Consider the following 21,103-nt stretch of genomic DNA (forward strand, 5'->3'; position numbering starts at 1 on the left):
AACGTGCTCACATCTCGCACAGCAGTTTGCACCCTCGACTGGCTGTTCAAGGATTTCATACATGCGGCAAGACGTGCACTGGATGGCATTGGCAATAGTGGAGCACATCCTAATGGGGATTGCACCAGACATAAAGGTAAGCAAAAATAAATAAAAAGTATTAATAAAATATAACAGCAATTCAATAATACCTCCCTTGGAAACTCCCTGAATCCAAAGTCTGTCATGTCCGCCATGTCTGCTTTGTCTGTTTTGCTTCAAGAACCCCTGGAGCAGTGTGCTCACGCATCTTGTGTCTGCTATCCTACATGTTCCCTAGAGCAGTGTGCACACTCACCTCATGTCTGTTGAGCTGCAGGATGCCTGCATTTCTGCTCTGCCTTCTGTGATCATCTCGTCATGTCTAGAATCCCTGATCATGTGTCCTTCCTATGTTCTAGCATAGGCTGATTCTGCATTCGTCTCTGCATGTCTGAAACCCTGATCATGTGACCTTTCCTAGGATCCTGCACTGTCCGGTTCTGCAATCGTTTCTCCATGTCTGAAACCCTGATCATGTGACCTTTCCTAGGATCCTGCACTGTCCGGTTCTGCAATCATCCCTGCATGTCTGGAATCCTGATCATGTGACTGCGTTCTGTGATCCTAGAGGATATGAACTGGAAGCTCTTCCCTGGTCCTGACCCGGAAGTGGTGGTGCTATGCCCTATAGCAGACAGCCCCTTCCTATGCTCAGGGCCTGAGTATTGAGTTGCTTCTCTGCATGGCTGCTTGGTCTGTGGAGTTGCTCCCTCTATTCTGTGCCCTTGCACTCTGCTCTGTCTTGCGTCTCTGCACACGCTCCGTGCTCATATTCCGTCTCTTCTCTCGTGTCTTGTCTAGTGTTTGTCTTTCGTGCCATGTTTTGTCTTTGCCCTGCTTTGCCTTGTAGTCCTTGTTTGCTCTGATTCTGTTCCGTGTTTCTTTCCATGTTTCCTGTCTCGCTTTGCGGCTTCAAGTACCCCTCTCTGTACCCTGTCTCTGACGTGTCTGTTTACACGTGCAGGCCTCGTCTGTTATGAATGAGTCACCGTAGCAGGCAAAAGCAGAAATACAAGCTAAGTCCAGAAAACCAGAGAAGTTGGCAACTATCAGATTGCAGACCCCTGAACCTATCAACACAACTAGCAGTAGCCGTGGGGGGTTCCTACGATGCCCTAGACCCCTCGATCACAGCCGGAGAATTACATAGGCCTAAAGAAAGAAAGGGGAAATCTAAACTGCCCCAGAGCAGACCCCAAAGCAATAGGCAGCCCCCAACATATAATGATGGTGAAGCAAGATGAAAATACTAACACAGACAGAAAGATAGACTGAGCAAAGACGGGGCCCAAAACTACCTAGATAGGAAAGGACAGGAAGGCTGCTGTCTGCAATCTGCCAAAACCCTATCAAAGACATAAGCCAACAAGCTGATATGAAAAAGGCCCTGAAGCAGCTAGGCTTCAAAAACTAAATCAGCACTCAGGTATTTTCAGAGGACAGAGCTAAATGAATTCAGCACACCCCAGCAGGGAATGGCAGAAATCCAGAAAAACAAAGCAAAACAAAGTCAAAGCACAAAAGCAAAAGGCCGAGCAGCAAACTTAGCTTTAGAGGAGCAGGAATTCAGACTGGTCTCCAAGGATCCCACAGAGAAATCACCCGCAGGGCAGAAGGGCGTCGGCAGCCTTATATCCAGTCAGTAACTCCACTCAGCCAGTCATCATCATCAGCCTCAGGTGTTTGATAATCAGGCTCACTACCTTTCTTTACCAGAAGAGGGAGGTCCTCGGGCCTCAGTAATGAAGGGGAAAATGAACTCACAACAGTACCTCCCCCTTGAGGAGGGGTCACCGAACCCTCAACTACGCCACCAGGGCGATCAGGGTGAGCCCGATGAAAGGCACGCACCAATCTTTTGGCAGGAATATCAGAGGCAGAGACCCAGGAATTATCCTCCTGACCATAACCCTTCCACTTAACTAAATACTGGAGTCTCCGTCTAGCCAGACGGGAATCCAGTACTTTCTCTACCTCATATTCCATGTTACCTTCAACCAATACAGGGTCTGGAGGTGCCACCCCCGGAACAACAGGTTCAACAAACCTCTTCAACAAAGATTTATGGAACACATTATGGATTTTAAATGTGACAGGAAGAGCCAAACGAAAAGAGACCGGATTAATAATCTCCACAATCTTGTAAGGTCCAATAAATCTAGGCTTAAACTTAGGAGAAGCCACCTTCATAGCAATATTTTTTGATGATAACCACACCATATCACCAACCTTAAACTGGGGACCAATGGTCCTATGTCGGTTGGAAAACCGCTGGGCCTTTTCCTGGGAGAGAGATAACTTATCCACCACTTGGTAACAGATCTGGTGCATTCTCTCCACCACAGTGTCAACACCTGGGCAGGCAGAGGGCTCCACCTGCCCTGAAGAAAATCGAGGATGAAACCCAAAGTTACAAAAAAAAGGTGACATCAAAGTGGCAGAACTAGCTCTATTACTTAAAGCAAATTCGGCCAAGGGCAAAAATGAAACCCAATCATCCTGATCAGCAGAAATAAAACATCTCAAATATGACTCCAAGGTCTGGTTTGTTCTCTCTGTCTGCCCATTGGTCTGAGGGTGAAAAGCAGAGGAGAAGGACAACTGAATTCCCAGCCTGGAACAGAAAGTTCTCCAAAATCTAGACACAAACTGGACTCCTCTGTCAGATACAATGTTCTCAGGAATCCCGTGCAAACGAACCACCTGTTGTAAAAACAGGGGCACCAACTCAGAGGAAGATGGCAACTTAGGGAGTGGTACAAGATGAACCATCTTAGAGAACCTATCACAAATCACCCAAATAACAGTCATCCTCTGAGAGACAGGCATATCACAGATGAAATCCATTGAAATATGGGTCCATGGCCTCTTGGGGACAGGCAAAGGCATCAACAACCCACTAGAGCGAGAACACGATTTAGACCGTGAGCACGTCCCACAGGACTGCACAAAATTCCTGACATCACGAGACAAGGAGGGCCACCAAAAAAACCGACTCACCAGATCTCTAGTACCAAAAATACCTGGATGACCAGCCAAAGCAGAGCAATGAACTTCAGACATCACTCTCTTCTTCCACTGGTCAGGAACATACAACTTTCCACTGGGACAACGCTCAGGTTTGTCCTCCTGGAACTCTTCCAGAGCACGTCTCAAATCGGGCGAGATGGCAGAAAGAACTACCCCTTCGCCTAAGATGGTAGCAGGCTTGGTCACCACAGGAGAATCAGCAAAGAAGCTCCTAGAGAGGGCGTCTGCCTTGACATTCTTTGTTCCAGGAAGAAAAGAAACCACAAAATCAAAACGTGTAAAAAACAAGGCCCACCTAGCCTGTCTAGGGTTCAAGCGCTTAGCCGACTCTAGGTAAATCAAATTCTTGTGGTCAGTGAGGACCACGACTTGATGCTTAGCTCCCTCCAACCAATGTCTCCACTCCTCAAATGCCCATTTCATGGCCAACAGTTCCCTATTCCCCACATCATAGTTACGTTCAGATGGAGAGAACTTTCGGGAAAAGAAAGCACAGGGATTCATTTTAGATGTTACAGGATCCTTTTGGGACAAAACAGCTCCTGCACCAATCTCAGAAGCATCCACCTCTACCTGGAATGGAAGTGAGACATCAGGTTGCCGCAAAACCGGGGCGGAGGAGAATCTTCGCTTCAGCTCCTGAAAGGAAGAAACAGCCTCCGGAGACCAATTTAACACATCAGCAACCTTTTTAGTCAAATCAGTCAATGGCTTGGCAATACTAGAAAATTTTGCTATAAATTTCCGATAAAAATTAGCAAAACCCAAAAACTTCTGGAGGGCCTTCAAAGAAGTGGGCTGAACCCAATCGTGAATGGCCTGTACCTTGGCCGGGTCCATTTCAATAGTTGACGGGGACAAAATAAATCCCAAAAAAGAAATCCTCTGTACTCCAAAAAGGCATTTAGATCCTTTGACATACAGGGAATTCTCCCTCAAGATCTGGAACACAGTCCAAATATGTTCCACATGAGAATCCCAATCCTTGGAGAAGATCAAAATATCATCCAGATAGATAATCAAAAATTTATCGACAAAATCTCGGAAAATATCGTTCATGAAGCACTGGAAGACAGAAGGGGCATTAGTGAGCCCAAAAGGCATCACCAGGTACTCAAAATGTCCCTCCGGAGTATTAAACGCCGTCTTCCATTCATCCCCATGCTTAATGCGAATAAGATTATACGCCCCCCTGAGGTCAAGCTTGGTAAACCAGCAAGCACCTTTAACTCTGGAGAATAGATCAGAAATCAGGGGTAACGGATACTGATATTTAACAGTAATTTTGTTGAGGGCACGATAATCAATACAAGGTCTTAATGATCCATCCTTTTTGGCTACAAAAAAAAACCCGGCACCTAAGGGTGACGAGGATGGTCTAATATGACCCTTCTCCAACGCCTCCTTAATATAGGATCGCATAGCCTCGTGCTCGGGTACAGATAAATTGAAGAGCCGACCCTTGGGAAATTTACACCCCGGGCTCAGTTCAATTGCACAGTCATAACTCCTATGAGGAGGCAGAGACACAGACTCATTCTCACTAAATACATCATAAAAGTCCGCCAAATAATCAGGAACATCATGCGACTGAGGAGAGGTGGAAAACACCGGAGCCTCACTAAAGGCACACCGACAACCCCATCTCACCACAGACACAGATTTCCAATCCAAAACTGGATTATGAATCTGTAACCAGGGAAACCCCAGAACAATAGTATCAAGCAGATTATGCAACACCAAAAATCTGCAATTTTCTTGATGGTCTGGGGCGACCCGCATTACCACCTGGGTCCAAAACTGGGGTTTATTTTTAGCTAAAGGAGTAGCATCAATCCCTCTCAAAGGGATAGGCGTCTGCAGAGGTGTCATCGGAAATCCACAACGTTTAGCAAAATCCAAGTCCATTAGGTTTAGGGCTGCTCCCGAATCCACAAAAGCCTTGGCGGAAAATGTGGACAGGGAGCAGATCAGAGTAATAGCCTGAAGAAACTTAGGTTGAACACCCCCAACAGAAAACGTGTGTGCAAAGCGTTTCTCTCGTTTAGGACAGACAGAAATAATATGCGAGGCATCTCCACAGAAAAAACACAACTTATTACGCCTTCTGAACTCCTGTCGCTGCTCTCTGGAAAAAACTCTATCACATTGCATAGGTTCAGACATTTGTTCAACAGGTGGCAACACCTATCGTGCAGCTTTGCGTTCGCGCAAACGCCGATCAACCTGAATGGCTAAGGCTAGTTTCACACTTGCTTTTTTTTGCAGCGCGTTTTTCCCGCAAAAAAACGCATTGAAAAAGCGCATACAAAAGCATACAACTGCTGCGTTTTTTTCAAGCATTTTTATGAGCATGCATGAAAAAAACGCAGCGTTTTTAAGCGTTTGTATGCGTTTTTAGTGCGTTTTTACCGCGTTTGCGTTTTTTTCCAACATTTTTAGGTGGCCCCTCACACTACCCAAACCATGACTTTACTAACCCTAACCCTGACCCTAACCCTAACCCTAACCCTGACCCTGACCCTAACCCTTAACCAAATCATACTTAACCCTAACCCAAACCCTAAACCCTAACTAACCCTAACCCTAACCCTAACCCTAACCCTGACCCTAACCCTTAACAAAACCATACTTAACCCTAACCCTGACCCTAACCCTAACCCTAACCCTGACCCTAACCCTTAACCAAACCATACTTAACCCTAATCCTGACCCTAACCCTAACCCTAACCCTGACCCTAACCCTTAACAAAACCATACTTAACCCTAATCCTGACCCTAACCCTGACCCTAACCCTTAACAAAACCATACTTAACCCTAACCCTGACCCTAACCCTAACCCTAACCCTAACCCTGACCCTAACCCTAACCCTAACCCTTAACCAAACCATACTTAACCCTAATCCTGACCCTAACCCTGACCCTAATCCTTAACAAAACCATACTTAACCCTAACCCAGACCCTAACCCTAACCCTAACCCTGACCCTAACCCTAACCCTAACCCTAACCCTGACCCTAACACTTAACAAATCCATACTTAACCCTAATCCTGACCCTAACCCTGACCCTAACCCTTAACCAAACCATACTTAACCCTAACCCTGACCCAAACCCCAACCCTAACCCTGACCCTGACCCTAACCCTAACCCTAAACCCCCTTAACTAACCCTAACTCTAACCCAAACCCCTAAATTCCATGGTTAAAAAAAAAAAACGCTGGTGCAAAAAAACGCATACATAAGCATGCCAATGCGCACATATGCGCACCCATAGGCTATAATGGCCATTTTTAGCGCAAAACGTGCGCATATGTGCGCATGCGCTTTTTTGCAGGGCCAAAAAATGCAACATGCTGCGTCTGGAAAATACCAACGCATACCCCAAAAAACGCAGCGCATGAAAATCGCATACATGCGCATGGCAGCGCGCAGGTATGCGCACCCATGTTAAATATAGGGGAAAAAACGCATGCGCAGGTTAGCGTTTTTTTCCAGCGCTAAAAAACGCAAATGTGAAACCAGCCTAATGACATAGAATCGTCAAGACCAGAGGGAACAGGAAATCCCACCATAGTATCTTTTACGGCTTCTGACAACCCCTTCCGAAAGAGAGCAGCCAAGGCATTATCATTCCAGGTAGTAAGTACTGCCCACTTTCGGAATTTTTGACAGTACAATTCTGCAGAATCACGACCCTGGCTCAATGCCAGCAGGGTCTTTTCAGCCTGATTAATGGCATTAGGTTCGTCATACAACAACCCCAAAGCTTGAAAGAATGCGTTCACATTAGTCAGAATAGGATCATCTGGTTTCAAAGAAAATGCCCAATCCTGGGGATCGCCACGCAGCAAAGAGATGACAACTTTAACCTGCTGCGCGGAGCTCCCTGACGAGTTAGGCTTCAAGGCAAAAAATAATTTACAATTATTTTTGAAATTCCAAAATTTAGACCGATCCCCAAAAAATACATCAGGTGTAGGAATCTTTGGTTCAGCAGCATGTGAATGAGCAAGGTAGGCGGAAATTCCCCGCACTTCCGCAGCGAGCTGCTCCACACGATCAGACAATTGCTTTATCTCCATTGAGAGAAAAAAAAATTCCCCCTACGGCCTCAGAGATATAGAGGAAAAAATATACACACTTTTTTTTTTTTACAATTCTTTCCTGCTATTGAGTACCCTAGAATCTGCGGTATGGCGGGTGATTCTGTTATGAATGAGTCACCGTAGGAGGCAAAAGCAGAAATACAAGCTAAGTCCAGAAAACCAGAGAAGTTGGCAACTATCAGATTGCAGACCCCTGAACCTATCAACACAACTAGCAGTAGCCGTGGGGGGTTCCTACAATGCCCTAGACCCCTCGATCACAGCCGGAGAATTACATAGGCCTAAAGAAAGAAAGGGGAAATCTAAACTGCCCCAGAGCAGACCCCAAAGCAATAGGCAGCCCCCAACATATAATGACAGTGAAGCAAGATGAAAATACTAACACAGACAGAAAGATAGACTGAGCAAAGACGGGGCCCAAAACTACCTAGATAGGAAAGGACAGGAAGGCTGCTGTCTGCAATCTGCCAAAACCCTATCAAAGACATAAGCCAACAAGCTGATATGAAAAAGGCCCTGAAGCAGCTAGGCTTCAAAAACTAAATCAGCACTCAGGTATTTTCAGAGGACAGAGCTAAATGAATCCAGCACACCCCAGCAGGGAATGGCAGAAATCCAGAAAAACAAAGCAAAACAAAGTCAAAGCACAAAAGCAAAAGGCCGAGCAGCAAACTTAGCTTTAGAGGAGCAGGAATTCAGACTGGTCTCCAAGGATCCCACAGAGAAATCACCCGCAGGGCAGAAGGGCGTCGGCAGCCTTATATCCAGTCAGTAACTCCACTCAGCCAGTCATCATCATCAGCCTCAGGTGTTTGATAATCAGGCTCACTACCTTTCTTTACCAGAAGAGGGAGTTCCTTGGGCCTCAGTAATGAAGGGGAAAATGAACTCACAACACTCGTCTCTGTACCCTGTCCCTGACGTGTCTCCCTACATGTGCAGGCTTCGTCTCTTTACCCTGCCCCTGACGTGTCTCCCTACACGTGCAGGCCTCGTCTCTGTACCCTGTCCCTGACGTGTCTCCCTACATGTGCAGGCTTCGTCTCTGTACCCTACCCCTGACGTGTCTCCCTTCACGTGCAGGGCTCGTCTCTGTACCCTGTCCCTGACGTGTCTGTCTACACGTGCAGGCCTCCGCTCTGTGCCCTGTCTAGTCCCAAGGTTCTCCCTTGGTCCGGCTCTGGGCTTCGGCCTACGCTCCGCTGCTAGACTCTGTCCCTGTCCCTGTTGTGTCTGTCTACACGTGCAGGCCTCCGTTCTGTGCCCTGTCCCTGGTGTGCCCCTCGGTACGCACAGGCCTCGCCTTGAACTTTGCCCCTGGCATGTCCTTTGCATGCGCAGGGTTCTGTCTACTACTCTATGCCTTGCCTCTGATGTTTCGTGCGCTCTTGCACTTTTCGTACTAGGCTGTGCCATGCGGTATCGCATGCGTCTCTGTCCTGTACCTTTGCCTAGCCCTGCCTTGTGGCTCCGTGCCTCCGTGCACGTGCCTGGTCGCCTGTGCCTGCCTGGTGTGCCTCAGCTGTGCCGCCTCTAGCCGTGCTCACCTGTGTGCCTCAGCCGTGCCCCCGTCCAGTGCTATAGTGGTTTCCGGCTGCGGTGCCGCCTCTAGTCATGCCCGCCTGCTTATGCCATCGTCGGAACCACCTGCCGGTGCCCCCAGCTGTGGTGTCCATGCTCCCTTGCACGTGCGCTGGTTCTCACACTGTGCCTTTTCGTGCAACTCTTGCACAAAGTCTTTTGTTCTCTTTGCTCTGCTCTGAACCCTAGTTTGCCTGCCGGATTCCGTAACCTGCCGACCGCTGCCAGAGGTCCGAACCTAGATGACTGCGGCCTGATGTCCAGAGCTGATGTCTGTAGCCTGCTTCCTGGATCCTGTCAGTTGATGCCAGCACCCCGGATTCTGATGCCATTGAACCCGTCCCTGGCATGCCCTCGCACGCGCAGGTCTCAGTCCTTGTACCCATCCCTGGTATGCCCCTTGGCATGCGCAGGCCTCCATCCTGTGAACCCAAACCTGGCATGTCCATTGACATGCATCATGTCGTTAACCCTGTCTTGTTTCCTTGCATGGAACCCTGGCTGACTTTCGGATGTCCGGATCCTGATGATGGCCTACAGAGCTTCAGAACCTGATGTCCCGGTTGATCTTCGCTTGCTGTCCGGAGTCTGAGGTCATCGTGCCTCCGCTTACCATCTGCACGTACCATGCTTGGACTTTGGCGTGCCCTTGCATGCACCTTGCTATGTTGTCCCTGTTCTGGTTATGTTTGTACCTGATGTTATCCCTGAAGCCTTGCTTAAATGAAGTTTCTTTGAACTAACATCTCGTCTCGCCTTGTCTTGTTTCCCTGAGCCGGCCGTCTGGTCCAGCTGCCGTGGTGGCTCACCCCCTTGGTCTTGCCCCTGACACTCCCTGTATAGGGGGTGGTTCTTACTAGGTTAGCTCGCCCTAGGTGGGTGCCACGGCCCAGATGGTCCACTCATTCAAAGAAGAAACGACTCTGCGCAAGCTAACGCTCGTCACAAAGTCACTGAATCACAAGTCACACACTTACCACAGTTCGCACTTACACTCAGGTCACACTCAGCTCATTCACACTCGCTCAGGCAGAAGATTTAAAAGATTTTTTTTTCCCTTTTACCAGCACACCACCCTGCTGCTCAATGCACTTCCAAAAGGAGTTGAGCCCCAACCAGCTTCCCCTTATAAACCCTTAATTATGAACTCCCACCCTTAATTAACCCCTTGTGAATATAGTTACACCTCAAGATTTAAATGCAATATAGTTAACCCTTAAAAACACAGATAGTAAAATAAGAGATTAACCCTGTAGAGAGAAAAAATAGGTTAAACAAGCCCCCCAAAAATTGAACAGGTAGAAAGCACTCAGCAACCTACAATTCAGCAACTCACACAGGTATTTGTTATAGGTTTTCCAAATACCTCTTCATTGAATCACAAGTCACACACTTACCACAGTTCGCACCTACGCTCAGTTCACACTCAGCTCGCTCAGACTCACTCAGGCAGAAGATTTAAACGATTTTTTTTTCCCCTTTTACCAGCACACCACCCTACTGCTCAATGCACTTCTATTATGAGGTAATAACTCTGAAACGCTTCCATAAATCCCACTGATTCTGACATTGCTTTCTCGTGACATATTGTCCTTCATGTTAGTGGTAAAATTTCATTGATATAGCTTGCGTTTATTTGTGAAAAAAATGGAAATATGGCGAAAATTTCGCAATTTTCCAACTTTGAAATTTTATGCCCTTAAATCACAGAGATATGGCACACAAAAAACTTAAGTAACATTTCCCACATGTTTACATGTTTGACCACATCACATTTGAAGTCATTTTGAGGGGTCTATATGATAGAAAATACCCAATAGTGACACCATTCTAAAAACTGCACCCCTCAAGGTGCTCAAAACCACGTTCAAGAAATTTATTAACCCTTCAAGTGCTTCACACAAATTTTTTGAATGTTTAAAAAAAATGAACATTTAACTTTTTTTCACAAAAAAATTACTTCAGGTCCAATTTTTTTATTTTACCAAGGGTAACAGGAGAAATTGGACTTCAAAAGTTATTGTGCAATTTGTCCTGAGTACGGTGATACCTGATATGTGGGGGGGAACCACTGTTTCGGCACATGGCAGAGCTCAGAAGGGAAGGAGCGCCGTTTGACTTTTTCAATGCAAAATTGGCTGGAATTCAGATCGGACGCCATGTCACGTTTGGCGAGCCCCTGATATGCCTAAACAGTGGAAACCCCCCACAAGTGACCCCATTTTGGAAATTAGACCCCCAAAGGAACTTATCTAGATAGTGGTGAGAACTATGAACCCACAAGGGCTTCACAGAAGTTTATAACGTACAGCCGTACAATTAAAAAATCATATTTTTTCCACAAAAATTATCTTTTCACCCTCAATTTTTATTTTTACAAGGGTAACAGGACCCCAAAAGTTATTGTGAAATTTGTCCTGAGTACGCCGATACCCCATATGTGGAGGTAAACCACTATTTGGGCGCATGGCAGAGCTCAGAAGGGAAGCAGCGCCATTTGACTTTTATGATTGGAATTGAGATTGGACGCCATGTCGCGTTTGGAAAGCCCCTGATATGCCAAAACAGTGGAAACCCCCCACAAATGACACCAATTTGAAAACTAGACCCCCCCAAAGGAACTTATCTAGATGTGTGGTGAGAACTTTGAACCTCACAGGGCTTCACAGAAGTTTATAATGCCCGGGCACAAAAATAAAAAAATCATATTTTTTCCACAAGCATGATCTTTTAGTCCCTAATTTTTTTATTTTCCCAAGGGTAACAGGAGAAATTGGGCCCCAAAAGTTGTTGTCGAGTTTGTCCTGAGTACGCTGATACCCCATATGTGGGAGAAAACTACTGTATGGGCACACGTCGGGGCTCGGAAGGGAAGAAGTGACGTTTTGGAATGCAGACTTTGATGTAATGGTCTGCGGGTTTCATGTCGCGTTTGGAGAGCCTCTGATGTGCCTAAACTGTTGAAACTCCCCACAAGTGACGCCATTTTGGAAACCAGACCCCCCACGGAACTTATCTAGATGTGTGGTGAGCACTTTGAACCCCCAAGTGCTTCACAGAAGTTTATTACGCCCGGGCGTGAAAATAAAAAAATCATATTTTTCTCCACAAAAATGATATTTTTGCCTAATTTTTTATTTTCCTTAGGGCAACAGGAGAAATTGGACCCCAATAGTTGTTTTGCAATTTGCCCCAAGTAGACTGATACTCCATATGTGGGGGTAAAACACTGTTTGGGCACATGGCAGAGCTTGGAAGGGAAGGAGCACCATTTTACATTTTCAACGCAGAATTGGCTGGAATTGAGATCAGACGCCATGTTGCGTTTGGAGAGTGCCTGATGTGCCCAAACAGTGGAAACCCCCAAGTCTAACTCCAACCCTAACCCCAACACACCCCTAACCTCAGCCCTAACCCTAGTCCTAACGGGAAAATGGAAATAAATAAATTTTTTTAATTTTATTATTTTTCCCTAACTAAGGGGGTGATAACGGGGGGTTTGATTTACTATTTATGGCGGTTTTTATGTTTGGCAGCTGTCATACGCTAAAAGACGCCTTTTATTGTAAAAATAGTTTTTGCATCACCACATTTTGAGAGCTATAATTTTTCCATATTTTGACCCCCTGAGTCATGTGAGGTCTTATTTTTTGCGGGACGAGTTGACGTTTTTATTGGTACTATTTTCGAGCACGTGACATTTTTTGATCGCTTTTTATTCCAATTTTTGGGACGCAGAATGAACAAAAACCAGCATTTCAAGAATTTCTTTTGGGGTGTGCGTTTACACCGTTCCGCATGCGGTAAAATTAATAAAGCGTTTTTATTCTTCGGGTTAGTACGATTACAGCGATACCTCTTTTATGTCTTTTTTTATGTTTTGGCGCTTTTATGCAATGAAAACAATTTTATATAAAAAATAATTATTTTTACATCGCTTTATTCTGCGAGCTATAACTTTTTTATTTTTTCACTGATGATGCTGTGTGGTGGCTCGTTTTTTGCGAGACAAGATTACACTTTCAGCGGTACCATAGTTATTTATATCCGTCTTTTTGATCGCATGTTATTGCACTTTTTGTTCGGCGGTATGATAATAAAGCATTATTTTTTGCTTTGTGTTTTATTTTTTAAGGGGTTTCGCTAAAGGGGTTTACTAATGGGACAGTTTTATAGGGTGGGTCGTTACAGATGCGGCGATACTAAATATGTGTACTTTTATTGGTTTTTTTATTTCCAAAAAATGAATTTATAAGGAAATATTTTTTTATTTATTTAGCGATTTTTTATAAATTATTTTTACACTTTTTTTTTACCTTTATTACACTGTCCCATGGGGGACATCACTGTCATGTGTGAGATCGCAGATCTGACACATCAGCGATCTGACACAGGCACTGCAGCAGGCTTCCTCATGCCTGCGCTCTGCAGGCAGTGAGGGAGCCGGCTCTCTACAGGCCCCCGAAGATCCCCGCCACCATATTGGATCCAGGGACCTGAAGGGAAGGATGCTCCCAGAGCAGTGCAGCACATCATGCTGATCTGGGGGGCTCAGGGAAGCACGGAGGGAGCCCCCTCCTTGCCAATGCTTCCCTAAACCCCCAGTACACGGTGATCGTGGGCATAGGGGCATAGGGGCCCGGGGCCCATGGACGGAATAGTACGTCAGATGTCAGGAAGGGGTTAAGCGGAAATGCTTAAGAAACGCAATGTGGGTACACAGCCTAAAAGTATATATTTTATGAAGTTACCATATAAAGCTAGAGGTTCACACATAATGAAAGGAGTTTAGATGATGACACTCACAATAAGAAGTAATACTCAAATTGTAAATAAGGAGTAAGCTCGGTTTCACACATCTGACCATGCTCAGATCAGAAGCCCTGCTCCGACCACTGAGAGTCTCCTATTCTAAGCTAAGAGCTTCATACTCAGTGGCATGTAAAAGACAGGACAAAACCCTAACAGCTACAGTCTAGACTCTAGCTAGTGTTTATTTAATTTACTGGATTACATTCCTTATAAAAATGTTAAAGCGGTTATTTAAGAAATTGAAGAAAAAAAATATTTCGAAGGAATATTCATTTTTTTAACCATATAATCTCTGCCAGCTTGCTCCGCCAGCAAGCATCCACTCTGTGGCTATAACCCAGGTGACCTTGCATAAGTGGGGCTCCTATGGAGGCTTGTTAAATTTCTAAAATGTTGTAGGGAAATACTTATTAACAAATTTATTCATTTTTTTAATATAAAGTAAATGAATCTGCCAATATAATTTATTTTTTCAAACTGTGTGAATCCACCTATTTAAGATTCCCTTTTGTTACCATTTTGCTCTTGTTCTGACATTAACAAAGAGCTTCCTTCCACTCTGTGTATAATTGACATGCTATAAGATGACTGGCTTGGTTTTTTAGCTAAGCCAACTGGCCTCTATATCTTTACTTTCTCCTTGTTGAAAACACAAACTTTCAGGTTAACTCTCAGCTGTTTAGCCGACCATTATCTCAGAAAAATTGTTGGATAATTTTTCCTTCCATGTGCACATCCATACAGGAAGTTTATTACTATGAGTATATAGCCTTTAGTGCACTGCTCCATAGTAAATAGCTAGACATACTGATAGGGAATATAGATTGTGAGCCCCATCGAGGACAGTGATGAAAATGTGTGCAAACTGTAAAGCGCTGCGGAATATGTTAGCGCTATATAAAAATAAAGATTATTATTATCTGTCCTCATAGCAGTGGTCCCAGGGATCGAGAATAGAACGATATGTGTATTACAAACATTTAGATATCTCGATGGGCTTCCATCCAGAAGGTAATAAAGTAAGAGGTCTTTGTAACAATGCAGTTATTGAAAAGATTGTCAAAATATACAAATCATTTACACTTCCCTCACCGTTTCACCCTTTACTCCTGGTATTCCTAAATGCGTTCTTGGACAAGGCAAAGATTTTCCTCTTTTTCCTTTCTCACCCTGGTTAAAAAGAGGTTAATTTCAATTATTAGACAGTTCAATTAAAATGAGTATACTGCATTGTAGAAAAGAACACTACATAGCTGCCTGTGACAGATAACTTAAAGGGAATATGTCATCACTAGTGTTGAGCGATACCGTCCGATACTTAAAAGTATCGTATCGGATGGTATCGGCCGATCTAAAAAAAATATCGGGTATCGCCGATTCTGATACCGGAAGTCCCATTCAAGTCTATGGGACTTCCGGTATCGGAATAAGAAAAACCCTATTTTTGCCTTGTACAGCCTCTCTGGGGTCTGTACGGGCCTTTCGGGGGGCTGTGCCGGCCTGCCGGGGGTCTGTGCAGGCTCCGGTGGTCTGTGCCGGCCTGCCGGGGGGCTGTGCCGGCCTGCCGGTGGGCTGTGCAGGCTCCGGTGGTCTGTGCCGGCCTGCCGGGGGGCTGTGCCGGCCTGCCGGTGGGCTGTGCAGGCTCCGGTGGTCTGTGCCGGCCTGCCGGGGGGCTGTGCCGGCCTGCCGGTGGGCTGTGTAGGCTCCGGGGGTCTGTGCAGGCATCGTCCGATGGGACTACAAGTCCCATCGGACGATGCCTGCTACCATGACAGTGATTGACACATTAGCCAATGATGGGACAGTAGTAGTCCCATCATCCGGCTAATGTGTTGAATGAAAAAAAAAAAAAAAATGCTACATACATGCTACATACATGCTACATACATGCTACATATATACATACATACTACATGCAACATGCATACTACATACATGCTACATACTACATACATAATACATATATACTACATGCATGCAACATACATACAACATATATACTACATGCATACTACATATATACTATATATACTACATGTAACATACATACTACATATATACTACATGCTACATACTACATACATGCTACATACATAATACATATATACTACATGCATGCAACATACATACAACATATATACTACATGCATGCAACATGCATACTACATATATACTATATATACTACATGCTACATACATGCTACATACTACATACATAATACATATATACTACATGCATGCAACATACATACAACATATATACTACATGCATACTACTGCATACTACATGCATACTACTGAATTTCCCACGCAGCAATGGCATAAAGTGAGACTAGGGACTTTTTTTTTTTTTAAAGTGGTGGAGGAATACAGTGCGGAAGGATACCTACCTTCCGTCATTGTATTCCTGGAGCTGGTAGAGAACGGTAGCATCAGCTGATGCTGCTGTTCTCCATGCAAGATGGACGTGGGACCCTCGTGGACTTCTGCGGATCGGGGTAAGTATATTGGTGTTTTTTTATTTTGATATTTATTCCTCAAGGGGACAATGGCTTCGGGGATCAAAGTGACAAGTGATGGTGAGTATGTACTCTATGTTATATGTACTGTATGTCTATATGTATGTATTGTATGTAGTATATATGTATGTTGCATGCATGTAGTATATATGCAGTATATATGTAGTATGCATGTTGCATGCATGTGGTATGTAGCATGTATGTAGTATGTAGCATGTATGTATGTTGCATGTATGTATGTTGCATGTATGTTGCATGTATGTAGCATGTAGTATGTATGTTACATGTAGTATATATAGTATATATGTAGTATGCATGTTGCATGCATGTAGTATATATGTTGTATGCATGTTGCATGCATGTAGTATATATGTATTATGTATGTAGTATGTATGTAGTATGTATGTAGTATGTATGTAGCATGTATGTAGCATGTATGTAGCATGTATGTTGCATGTATGTTGCATGTATGTAGCATGTAGTATATATAGTATATATGCAGTATATATGTTGCATGTATGTTGCATGCATGTAGTATATATGTATTATGTATGTAGTATGTATCATGTATGTAGCATGTATGTAGCATGTAGTATATATGTAGTATGTATGTTACATGTAGTATATATAGTATATATGTAGTATGCATGTTGCATGCATGTAGTATATATGTTGTATGTATGTTGCATGCATGTAGTATATATGTATTATGTATGTAGTATGTAGCATGTATGTAGCATGTAGTATATATAGTATATATGTAGTATGCATGTTGCATGCATGTAGTATATATGTTGTTTGTATGTTGCATGCATGTAGTATATATGTAGTATGTATGTAGCATGTATGTAGTATGTAGCATGTATGTAGCATGCATGTAGTATGTAGCATGTATGTAGTATGCATGTTGCATGTAGTATGTATGTTACATGTAGTATATATGTAGCATGTATGTAGCATGTATGTAGCATGTATGTAGCATGTATGTAGCATGTATGTAGCATGCATGTAGTATCTAGCATGTATGTAGTATGCATGTTGCATGTAGTATGTATGTTACATGTAGTATGTATGTAGTATGTATGTAGCATGTAAATTTTTTTTATTTTTTTTTTACATTCAACACATTAGCCGGATGATGGGACTACTACTGTCCCATCATTGGCTAATGTGTCAATCACTGTCATGGTAGCAGGCATCGTCCGATGGGACTTGTAGTCCCATCGGACGATGCCTGCACAGACCCCCGGAGCCTGCACAGCCCACCGGCAGGCCGGCACAGCTCCCCGGCAGGCCGGCACAGACCACCGGAGCCTGCACAGACCACCGGCAGGCCGGCACAGCTCCCCCGGCAGGCCGGCACAGCTCCCCCGGCAGGCCGGCACAGACCCCCGGAGCCTGCTCAGACCACTGGCAGGCCGGCACAGCTCCCCCGGCAGGCCGGCACAGACCCCCGGAGCCTGCACAGACCACCGGCAGGCCGGCACAGACCCCCGGACAGTCGGCACAGCCCCCCCGAAGGCCCGAACTGACGGCGCATCATGATGCGCACAGACAGCGCATCATGATGACGTCATTTCGGCAGCCAATCAGAGCCACAAAAGTGGCTCATTGCATTTTGGACTTCCGATTTCGGTATCCGATACGAAAAAAGTATCGGTACTCGGTATCGGATTTCCGATACGGCAAATATCGGCCGATACCCAATACTTGCGGTATCGGAAAGCTCAACACTAGTCATCACCAAATAATAAACTGCTTTAAAAAGTAGGTTAAGTTAAATATACTTTTTTTTAATTTGGGTATTTTTTATTTTTCTTCTGACCTGTATTAGAAAAATGACATCTTGCCTTTTTCACACTCATGAATTTTGTTTATTCCTACTTTCTGTTCTTTCAGGACAACCAAAAGTCCATTAGCAGCAAATAGACTTAAGGCCCCACATACACATAACGATGTCCCAGCGATCCCACCAACGATCTGACATGGATGGGATCGCTGGGACATCGTTAGACAGCCCCTCCAGCGATCAGGACCAGCGAGCACGCTGGTTTCTAATGTAAACATCGGGTATCCAGGAGCCTGCAGGGGGAAAAAACTGTTTAAAAAGCAGGATACAAGTTATGTAATGGCCGAAATTAGTTTTATTAATTTTGTACGCAAGACAGTTTATTCTTGAACGTATAGCTCCCTTATAAAACTGATTACAAGTTGAAGTCTTACCAATTATATGCATTTTAGTAAAAATGGGCACCTCTTTTCTAGAAACTACAATTTCAGCATAGCATTTCAGCAGAGCTGCGTTGATTTTAGGAGTATGAGAAAGTATGAAATCTACTTGTCCCATCAGAGGTTCAAGCTGCTACTTTACCACTCCAATACCCTTGCTATCAAAACAAATTTTGTTCTTCTTGGCCCCCCACAAAAATGCACACTTAGTTGGATGCAGCATCGACTGTATTTTTTTTTCCAACAGAAAAAAATGAAATAAGCAGTTCATAGGCGCCCCCAAAATAACAAGACATTGCGCAAGTTGAAGTGTAACCTGTCCATCCTGTTTTTTCTAATGATTACAGATGTCAAGGAATTTTATAAATTGTGCCGCTATGTAAAATACATAGCTATAATTGAACAGTTTGGCGGAGCAGAAGCCACATGCTCACCTGCTCTGCCAGTCACTCTAGTAAGCCACCAGATACATTAGCTAAAGGCTAATGCATTATGCTGCCTGTGTCGAGCTGGTTGAGTTAAAGCCACACTAGGGCACAAATGTTGTCACAAAAGGAATATTGTTAATAGGGCACAATTAGAGTTGGGCACTATACATTTGTGGAGATGTAGAAGAGACTGTTTATTTGTGGAAGTACTATACCTTTGTGGAGCATTATAACTTTGTGGGGGCACAGACAGTCATTTTTCACATCAAGATCTGTGCGAGAAAATTCATGTGAACATGCCACATAGCTGTCAGTTTGAATGATGTTTTGCATGTTGTTAGAAAAAAACAAGGTAAGCGACTTTATGACCAGTATCCTTTATTATCAATAATTGTATCCATTATTCATACTCCATACGGTAATTAGTGCTTATGCTTATTTACATCAACATTTAAAAGGAAGAATCTAGCAATAGTTTTTCTAGTATTAATTTTGAATTATAATTAGCGATTTCAGAGTTACTCGTTATAAAGCTGCTCATCAGCCTTAAATACGGTATATTAATAGAGGTTTTTAATAGATGTGCAGCTGCTTTATAGTCTCTTTTGTGATTAAAATAAAATTATATTGCAGATGATTAATTCGTATTTTATTTGTGGCTCCCCTTTTTTAATTTGAAACATTAATATTACTGCTAATTGCAATTGAAGATTGAGATGGAGTTGTTGGTTGAAAAGTTTTATTTCAAATTAATTAGGTGAGCTGTGCTTGCTATGAGTGGGTTTTACATATTAAAAAATATTATAATAATGATGGGAAAATACTTTTATTTAGGGTATGTGCACACTGCATAGGTTTTAGGTGGATTCAGCCCAAAAAAAAGTGCTGCAAAAGCGCCCTATAAAATGAAAATGATGCACAGCAATGTCAAAACGACATTACTGTGTACATACTCCATCTTATATCACATCTTTTAACTGCATCAGAAACCTTCAAGCAGTTAATAGAAGTGACTTATGTTTCAGGAGGATTCTGCTAGGAATCTGCCCACTCTCTGTACTTCAAAGTATAGAGGAAAAGACGCTGGCTCCACAGCAAAAATGTCTGAAATGACGCGGGATAAGTTGCTTCAGAAAAACTACCGCCAGCATTATCCTGAAGCAGCTTCGTCTTAAAAAACGGGTACACAAGTGTCTAAAAGACGCATTTTTCACTCACCCTTAGCCTACATTTACACGACCATGTCTGATTTTAGTATCCACTAAAAAAATCACGGGTAAAAACTTCTTTGCTCACATATGGTTTCTGCGTGCATTTAGAAAAATATTTAGAATTGAGAGTCCTCAGTGGGTGATACCTTTTAATGGCTAACTGAAAAGATGGTAACAAATTGCAAGCTTTCGAGACTACTCAGGTCTCTTCATCAGACTAGACTAATACAACATCTGAAGAGTCACATATACACAAAACAGCTCAGAAATAGCACAATAGATAAGACAAGTCATGTGAAGCAGAATGGTCATTATGGGAGAGGGATAAACATAAATATTGGAACAGATGATTGATAAGGAATGTGAAAGTTTTATTGTCCTCTGATTGGGGTCTGGTTCTGTGTTGTGTGATTCCCCCCAGAAGGTCTGAGGAGCAAATTCCTTAATTGATGTAAAAAGACCTAAATCCATGTGACATTAATTCCTGCACTGAGTGTGTCAAAGGTTGTCATAAATTTATACTCCCAGACCCTCCTGTCTCTCTGAGACTTGAAGTTACCTTTTAATACAAGTAATTTAATGTCCATTGTGCTATGACGAGGAACACAAAAATATTTTGTCACAGGTAGATCCATTCTTTTTTCTCTTATTGTGTAGTGATGAGAATTCATCCTTGGTCTCAGTTGTTACCCGGTCTCCCCCACATACAGACCCCCAGTTGGACATTTATTACAAATAATTAGGTACACCACATTAGAGGTGAAGCAGCTCATAGTACCTGGGATCTTGTGTGCATTTAGTTTTTCTCTCTCCAGAAAACTTGAGTCACACCTGTTAAACAGACTAAGGCCTGGGTCACACTTGCGAGTGCAAATCGAGAAATTCACGCGAGTCTCTCGCCTCAATACCCGGCACTGCCGCCGGCGGTTCGGACCAGTGTGTTCAGCTGTATAGAAAGACATGCAGCCGCATACTCCGGTCCTGAGTGCCGGCGGCAGTGCCGGGGATTGAGGCGAGAGACTCGCTTTGCACTCGCAAGTGTGACCCTGGCCTTAAATAGAACATGCATTGAGTTTTTCTTTGATTGCGTGAATTAAAGTCTG

At 43.8% G+C, this 21,103-nt stretch overlaps 1 protein-coding gene across 1 annotated transcript in view; it reads right to left on the reverse strand.

Annotated features, from left to right (window-relative positions):
- LOC141095090 (uncharacterized) overlaps positions 1-21,103 on the reverse strand; it is a 616,558-nt gene that overhangs the window by 70,383 nt on the left and 525,072 nt on the right. The window contains exon 93 of the mRNA XM_073580971.1: positions 14,706-14,783. Within this exon, the coding sequence (XP_073437072.1) occupies positions 14,706-14,783 (78 nt within the window). The remainder of the gene's footprint in view (positions 1-14,705; positions 14,784-21,103) is intronic.

Source organism: Dendrobates tinctorius, unplaced genomic scaffold (assembly GCF_039654945.1).
Source record: "Dendrobates tinctorius isolate UK_male_01 unplaced genomic scaffold, ASM3965494v1 ptg000066l, whole genome shotgun sequence".
In the NCBI taxonomy this organism is placed as follows: domain Eukaryota; kingdom Metazoa; phylum Chordata; class Amphibia; order Anura; family Dendrobatidae; genus Dendrobates; species Dendrobates tinctorius.